Source organism: Nanorana parkeri, unplaced genomic scaffold (assembly GCF_000935625.1).
Source record: "Nanorana parkeri isolate BGI_ZX_2015 unplaced genomic scaffold, ASM93562v1 scaffold121, whole genome shotgun sequence".
In the NCBI taxonomy this organism is placed as follows: domain Eukaryota; kingdom Metazoa; phylum Chordata; class Amphibia; order Anura; family Dicroglossidae; genus Nanorana; species Nanorana parkeri.
In genome coordinates, this window is record NW_017306389.1 from 1567686 (window position 1) to 1576651 (window position 8966).

At 36.9% G+C, this 8966-nt stretch overlaps 1 protein-coding gene across 1 annotated transcript; it reads left to right on the plus strand.

Moving 5' to 3' along the window:
* Nucleotides 1-461: 461 nt before the first annotated feature.
* Nucleotides 462-7549, plus strand: LOC108784627 (xin actin-binding repeat-containing protein 1-like). Its single transcript, XM_018553494.1, has 3 exons — nt 462-4629; nt 4702-5813; nt 5871-7549. Exons 1-3 carry the CDS (start codon nt 462-464, stop codon nt 7440-7442), a joined length of 6852 nt encoding a protein of 2283 aa, XP_018408996.1. The 3' UTR covers nt 7443-7549.
* Nucleotides 7550-8966: the final 1417 nt, after the last annotated feature.

Sequence of the window (8966 nt, forward strand, 5' to 3'; positions counted from 1 at the left end):
TTATTTTGTTAAAATGACATCACTTTAATCCTCTCATAAACAAGAGATGCAACTCCAAACAAAATTCATCTCATGTTTATGGGTGCTGCAGACATTTATTAGCCAAAGCCTCTCCAGGGAACAATTGGATCAGGCAGGTTAAAGAAAAAAAACAATCATTACTGTTTTCTCCCAAGATAGGCAGTGAAATCTGACAATGCCAATCTCCTTTATTTATGGTTAACTATTCTTGGCTGACATTTTAGAAAATATTTTTTATGTTTACTAATACCAAATTGCATTTATTAGTTTCCTATCCCACACTTTCAAAATTAAAATGCACCAGTGAAAAGCCTGTGAATATATGATACGTTTTTGTATATGTATGTGCATGTGCATGCGCTAGTGCTAACCATTTTAATCAACAATATATTAGGAATAAAAAACTTTGGAGTGTTAAATGTGTTTTCTTACTTCCTAAGATGGCAGACAACATAATGAAATCATCTCAAGAAAAGAAGTTTGATGCTAATCTACCTTTACCACCTCCCCCCGAATCTGCACATCATACAGTAATGGTAACTGGTGCACAAGATCAAGGCTACCTGCCTCCACCACCACCAAAAGAGTCATTTTCCAAGTTCTATGAGCAGCGGCAAGTGAATGAGCTAAAAAGACTTTATCGCCATATGCATCCAGAGTTGAGGAAAAACTTAGAACATGCTGTAACCCGAGACATTAATGAATTATTAAGCACAGATGAGCCTAACCAACCAGCTTCAGTCAATCTGGATGCAGGATTGCCAGTAGAGGTGCAATCCATGCGTTGGATCTTTGAAAACTGGAAGCTGGATACTATCGGAGAACATCAACGTAATCGGAAATTGACTGAAGAAGAGGATGTACTTGGTGGAAATGTCAGAAATACATCTCTGATGTTTCAAGGTCAGACATGTGTAGATGATAAGAGGTCCTCTGCTGTCATACTTGGAACAGATCAAAGAAAAGGTGATGTGAAGACAGCCTTGTGGCTGTTTGAAACCCAGCCACTTGATTCATTGAACAAAATATATCCCGAGGGTACAGAGGTTCAAGAGGCTGTCTTAAAAGACACAGTCGAAAAAGGTGATGTGAAGGGCACCAAAATGCTTTTTGAGACGCAATCTCTAGATGAAGTAGGCCGCTGCAACTCTGTAGAAGAAAACAGTATCCTTCAGCTCAAATCTGAAATACAGGAGATGAAGGGAGATGTAAACAAAACTATTAAACTGTTCCAGACTGAGCCTCTCTGCGCAATCAGAGACAAAACAGGAAATATACATGAAATTAAATCTGTTTGTAGAGAGGAAACACAGAGCAACAATGTAAACACAGCAAGATGGCTGTTTGAAACCCAACCATTGGACAGTATTCACAAGGATACCTCTAAAGTGCAGATTATCAGAGGGATTTCCTTGGAGGAGATTGCGAAGGGTGGAGTGAATGCAACAAAGTGGGTATTTGAAACGCAACCCTTGGACACAATAAAAGAGCACATAGAAGAAGGAGTATTTCAGGCATCTGGAGACACAATCCAAGAAGGGGATATCTCAAAGCACTGCAATGTATTTGAGCAGGAATATCTGGACTCCATAAATGGCAACGCTGACATTAAAACTGCAACCAGAGAAGAAATTGTTGCTGGCGATGTGAAGTCTACATTATGGTTATTTGAAACACAACCAATGGAGACAATCAAAGGAAGCTTGGAAGTTGGCCAGATGAAAAAGGTTGAACTGTCAAGTGAAGAAAAGGGAGATGTCAAACAAAGGAAACATGTTTTTGAGACGTGTTCACTGGACAAAATTTCTAACAAAGAAGAATCTAGTGAACAGACTGAAGAAGACACAAAAGATATCGTTAAAGGGGAAGTGAAGTCATTTAAAAATCTTTTTGAAACACTTCCCCTGGATAGCATTAAATCCACTCAGAGTGTTCAAGTCTCTAATGAGGAAGATATAAGAGCAGGAAATGTAAAGGCAACTCAGGCACTGTTTGAAAATACACCACTGTATGCTATTGAAGACAGTTTAGGCAATTATCATGAAGTTACATCTGTCAGTCGGGAGCAAATAGTAAGTGGTGATGTTAAAAATTACAAATGGATGTTTGAAACAAAACCACTGGATCAATTTAATGACGGCACCCAAAAAGTTGACCTAATTAAAGGTATCACTAAGCAAGAGATTGTGTCAGGTGATGTAGGAACGGCCCGGTGGCTCTTTGAAACTCAGCCTGTTGATGTCTTTTCAAAAGATGAGCAATGTGCTACCCAGAAAGAAGTCTTACAGAAAGGTGATGTGAAGAAATGCAGATGGCTTTTTGAAACCCAACCCATTGATATTTTGTACGATAAATCAGAGAAACCACAAAAGGAAGCTTTAGTTCAGGGTGATGTTAAATCCTACACTTGGATGTTTGAAACGCAACCTTTAGATTCCATAAAAGACTCAGAAGAACATTACATTAAAGTGAGCAGTGCTTCTCAAAGTGATTTAGAATGTGTCAATGTAAAAACAACCAAACATTTGTTTGAGACTGAACCTTTAGACAGTATTTCCGCTTCTAGGGAGTTCCCAAAAATGATTAGGTATGCAAGTCGTGTTGAAATCCAAACAGGTGAAGTTTCTAGAGTGAAGGAGATTTTCGAAACAATGCCACCTGAACAAGTTCCTTTATGCAAAACAGATATTCCCACAGAAGAAAATATACAGGTTGGCTCTGTAAACAAATTCACCTGGCTTTTCGAAAATTGCCCAATGGATTCTATACAAGACAACAAAAATAGTTTTCAAGAACTGCCCCCTGAGAAAGATACCCAAGGGGGTGATGTTGGAGGGAAAAAATTCATCTTTGAAACCTTTTCTTTAGATCAGATCCATCAGGAGTTTGATGAGAAGGAAGTAAGTAAAGTGCAAGAAACTCTTACCAAAGCAGATGTAAAATCCTGTACCATGCTTTTTGAAACCAAGCCACTATATGCTATACAAGACAAAAGTGGTGATTACCATGAGGTGACATCAGTAAAAAAAGAAGAGATCCACAAAGGAGATGTGAGAGGTGCAAAATGGCTGTTTGAAACCAAACCTTTTGACAGGATCAATAAAGATGAGGAGGTATTTATTATCAGAGCTGTGACACAAGAAGATATTGAGAAGGGCTGTGTAAAGGCTGCACGATGGAGATTTGAGACAGAACCACTTGATACCATCACTGATATTGCAAAGCATGCTGTAAGGACCGTTGATGACATTCAAAAAGGTGATGTTCAAGTAAATAAACAGCTTTTTGAAACAGAACAAGTGAGCCAGAAGAAGTATGTCCGACTGGTTAGTGTTAGTGATGTTCAGAAAGGAAATGTCAGAACTTCTACATGGCTCTTTGAAAACCAGCCTATTGATACCCTGAAGGGGGAAGATCAAGAACATCAGGGTATAATTAAAGTGCAAAGAGAAGATAGCCAAAAGGGTGATGTCAAGAGATGCACTTGGTTATTTGAGTCTCAACCTCTAGATAGCCTGAAAGATATGGAAGATACAGTTACTCCTCAGACCATGGAAGTTATTCCAAAAGCTAATGTAAAAAGTACCACATGGCTATTTGAAAGTACGCCTATTGACAAAATTGACTTAAAATATTCAACTAGTACTCAACAAAGTGAAATAAACATAAAAGATAGCCTTGATGCATTTCTTTCCTGCAAAATCATTCAAAATAAAGGAATTGTCATAGAAAACATCCACGGTGGGAATGTGAAAATGATAAAATATCAGTTATCAACACAAACTAAAGTGGATATCCAAAAAGAAGAAACTGTTGGGGGTAACCTTCAAAGGATACTCTTACAGTTACTCCACAGAACTGATGTTGAACCCCATGGGCTCCTAGTTGAGGAAACCGATAGCAGGCATCTACAAATTACCAAGTTAAATATGTTAAATACAATTCAGTCAAAAGAAGAAGACACAGCATCTGTTAAAGATGATGTAGCTAAAGCCCTAAACATATTGCGCAATGAAAATGACTCTTACAAAACTGGCATTATAATGGAAGAATCAGAAAGGGGATCTGTAAAAATTATCATCTACTCTCTTTCATCACATTGTAATTTTAATAAGGCTGGTGAGGTTGTTGCGAAAGGGGATGTCAAATCCACTATCGGTTCTCAACTTCTTTGTGGTCAGGACAGCAAACCAAAGCTTTCAGTGACACATGAGCAAAATGAGAAAGGAAGTGTTCAGTTATACACAAGCTGTATTGAGAAAGGTGATCTGGGGTACTTAAAAAGTCTTCAAGCTGAGTCAGAAATAGATGCTCTTACATTATCTCAGAAAGATTCCGTTAACCAAGAAACAACTTCCACTGAGCAACAAGGTACAGCAGTACAAAAAGATAATCAAAGCACCAGAAATCCAGAATGTGTATATATTGCACCCACCCCTGTATTCTATGCTGTACAACCTCAGCAACAATTGCAAAAATGCAGAACAGTAGATACTACTGAAGCTACTAACAACCAAAAGGCTACAACAGGGTGCAAACTAGAGAAACAAGACATCACTCTGAATAATTCAAGAAAAATCAGCTCTATAGTGCAGAAATCAACAGCCAGCAAACACATAGCTGAAGAATCAAACCAGTCTACATCAGAGTGTTGTGCTGGGGGTTTCCCCTCCAATGCAGTGGGGAAGGCTTGTGGAGATAAGACTGATCTTCAAGCTGCATTGTTGGATTTGCGCCAAGTTACGGCTGAAGCTACAAGTATTCAAAAACAAGTTCAATGCAAGATTCAGAAAACCAACCAAGAAGTTCAACTTACAAAGCAGGATGAAAATACGGTTAAACCTGTTCAAGCAACATTGCATCAAGAATGTGCATCTGCAAAGCATATCATAAGTGTAACAACTAAAGCTCAAGAAACACGGACATCTTATGCAAGTCTTCAGAAATCTACCACCTCCACAAAAAAGGTCAGTGTTTCTCAGGAGGAGGAGGAGAAAGAGGCTGCACAGAGGAGTAGAGAGATCTCTGTTGCAGGAGATAACAGTTTTACAGATAATTCTGAGTCACCCAAACAAGTAAAAAATTATTTAAATCCCTTTATTGATGATGAATATACAACACAATTAGAGCAAGAGGAAAGAGACCAAGAAATTGTTAGAGGAGATGTAAAGGCAGCAATCAGAGCATTACAGAATGCTTCAACAGAACAAAAAGTAACAGAAAAGGAAGAAGTTGTAAAAGGTAATTTAACATCTGCCCTTCAGTCCCTCCAAAAATCTAATGTTAATGTATCAAAGGGTGACTTTAAAGCAGCTATGATATACAGAAATGCAGGCCAGTCTTATGCTACTAGAAAAAAAAAGGACAATGAACAGCAAATTAAAAATGAAACGTTCACTAAGTCAGTACAACCCTCTGACATTGACTCTCCTCCTTCTTCAGCTGCTGTAACTGGACAAGAGAAGTGCCAACCATCTAATACAAGTAATGCTGATTCAACAAAAGATGACTCTGAAAAGATGAATGATCCAGTACCGAAGTTTCCTGGTCCTATTACCCAAAAGGCAAGTGAAAACACATCTGACAAGAATGCGAAAACCTTTGAGGCAACACAAAGAAAAAAACCAGTGCCACCACCAAAGCCAAAACATCTTCTCCCAGGTAAATGCCCCCCTCCTCGTTACAGAGCTAAGGCTCCCATGACTTCAACACCAGCTTCATCTCCACCACCTACTATTCCAACTGGTAACTGTTCCACAATTTTAACATGTCCAGGCAATGAGTCCAAACAGGTTCATGCTAATACCGATGGTCCATCTAAACCTGCTAACCTTTTTCTTGGAATAGAGGAAAATGAGGTATCCAAAAAAGAAATATTTTCCCACAATACAGATTTGAAATTCAATGAAAGGCATAGAATTACGACCAAAAGCCAAATCTTTGAGGATGAATGTACATCAATGCCAAAAACTACATTAGTCAGCAATGAAAAAGCTTGTACAGCAGTACCAGGACAGTTAGAACCCATTTCAGAAGATAAATCCACAATCCACAAACCTATAGAGAATAAAGATAAAGCACCAGACAAGACAAGTATCACACTAACAGAATCAAAAGACTGTTGTAATCACAGTGATACCAAAGGCGTTGTAATGAGGGTAAAGAAAAGAAAAGAAACAGAAGATGAAAAGCGCAAACGATTATCTATCCATATGGATGAAATTATGAAGGATAATGTCAAAGCAGCAACAGACATTTTTGAAAACTTGAGAAAGCAAGATGAACTTGAGATGATTTTGAAAAAAGTTGAAGAATTGGAAGAAGAGACCAGTAATGTAGATGTGACGTCCGTAAGGGGTTTATTTGAGACTGTTCCAGATTGGATCGCAAGCAGTAAAGAAAGAGCAACCCCACTTCTGAAGCAACAAGAAGGGCGCAAAGATGAAAGCTTTGAAATGCTAAAGGATGATACAGAAAGTGTCTCATCAGTGGAACTTGCCTTTGAGGATCTTGAAAGGGCAAGTGTTGAAATTAAGTATTTAAAAGAACAGACATTAGCAAGGCTACTAGATATTGAGGAAACAGTTAAGAAGGCGCTATATTCTGTTTCAAGTTTAAAATCAGAGTCTGACATCGCAAGTCTTTCAAGCCTTTTCCGAGAATCTCTTGAAACTTCATCAAGTACAACCAACAATATTCGAAAAATCAGCATTGTTTCTAGTAAGTCAAAACCAGAAAAGACCACACAATCATTTGGACAAAAATATGTAGATGCTGTGAACAGTCAAGAAGTAACGGAAAATAAGAAAAGAGAGCTGGAGGTGAATGCTGTTCCAAGTCGTCTGTCTCCTACATCCCCATCATTTATTAGCATAGAATCTACAGCCAGAAAGTCATTGCAACAAAATGGAAACTGTTCATCCTCAACAACAATTTCAAACAAAAATGGTCAAGACTGCACAGACCCCTTTGTTCAGTTGAGTATTTCAAATGACAATGGTCAATGTCCCTCAGCTAGCCATCTTGGCATTCCAGCAGTTTATGAGCCAAATGCCAAAGTGAACATTAACACACCATCAAGTCCTGGCTCTCAACGCCAAAAAAGTGTTCTGGAATTGAAAACTGGACCAGAAGGACCTAAAGTAATTGGAACAACAATAGTGACAGAAAAATATGAAGAATCTGATCAATTTGGCAACAAAATTATAAGGTCTAAGACATCTACAACAGTAACTAAACAATCAGACGCACAGACTTCTTCGACGTATGAAGTAGTATCAGCTACTCCCCGGTATGAGGTGACTGCCTCTCCTCTTCTTAGAAGGCATGTAACGCCACCAGTGGAAAATTCCAACAGCCAAGGAAATGACACAGGTGTTGTGTTTGTTACTTTTGCCAACTCAAAACCAGCCAAAAAATAAGACTTTATTGGAGAGCCCAAGAACACATTCTAATTTTATTCTGAACTGCTCTAGTCATGATATACAAGACTGCAATGGATTGTAATACCTTGTAAATGTTAACTAAAGATTCTAGTAAGATTCTGATCATGGTTCACAGACAAAATTGTTATTAGGAAAAAAAATAAATGTCCAAATTCTGATTCCAGCTTTTACAACTTTAAGTTATTTTTAATGTCAATTTTGTTAAAACGTGTTAGTATTTTCACCAGATCAAGCCTTACACTCTGTGCTACAGAGCAAATGTCAAATGCTTCAAAAGAAAAATATTTTACCATTCAAACAGCAGTATTGAATACTAAGCGTAGAATTTCTTACAAGACAAAGACCCACTTATTGTAGGCCAGGACAAGTATTCCACATTAATAAGTCAGTAATTTATTTCCTGTTTTCTTCTGCTTTCATCAGATATTTAGTGTTAATGCAATAACAGTTTATTATTGTATTGCAATAATAAAGTGTAAGATAGCAATAACAAAGTGCAATATTATTTGTTATTGCAATAACTACTATTGCTGGTCCATGTGTTGTTTTTTTAAGCAAGGAGGTATTGTACAGATATATGAATATAAAACACAATGAATTAATAAATACTAAAAGTTATATTGAAAATTGTATACATAAGAATTAACATGTACATTAATTTAAAGACAAATGGGTTACTTTATTAATAGAAAAAAACTAAAGAAACCAGTCTGATGTTAACATTCATTTTCCACTCTGCTAGAAAAAGGAATGAAGTCTGGTTGCTAAAGGCAACTAACCCATCTTTCTTTAACCTAGTATTTAAATATGAAATTAGAAATAATAACATAAACAATCCCAAAGGGCTATGTAAAAAATCTACTTTATACTGTACCTCACAAAGTGGATACATTACGATCACCCAGGAAATACCATAAGAATGTCTTAATTTAGACAACACACTTGCCTTCTCAGTCCTATGAATTTAGTTGAACTATGACATATGGTATGCTGTGGTGGGAAATCAAAACTTATCTATACCATATTATGGCATGCAATCCCCCCACCTGACATACTTGCCAAATATTGTATAATTCATTTTTCAAGGCAATGTGAACATTTGTGAACAAATATTCAGCAAAATAAGGTCCTAATTTTTCAGCTTTACTTCTATTATAACGTGTATGCTTTTCTTAAAATACAAATGTTTTAGAGTATTTAAATATTCCAGAATAATTTATTATCATGCCAAAGTGATGTTTTTATAGAGTTGTATGCCTTGAAATGTTACATTTATAGAAAAATAATTGACCTTTGTATAGTTACTTTTCTCAAGAAATTGTTTTGTATCTCTCATGCACTACTGTCTGTGACAATCTCTTTGTTTTTACTCTTACATAATAAACAAACATATTTGCATTAAGTAATGGTGTTTTGCTTTATGGGGTTTTTTTTTACTTCATAGGGTCTCCAATAGATAATTGTATGCATTTCCTTTAATAGGGCATCCAATTAAAAGGA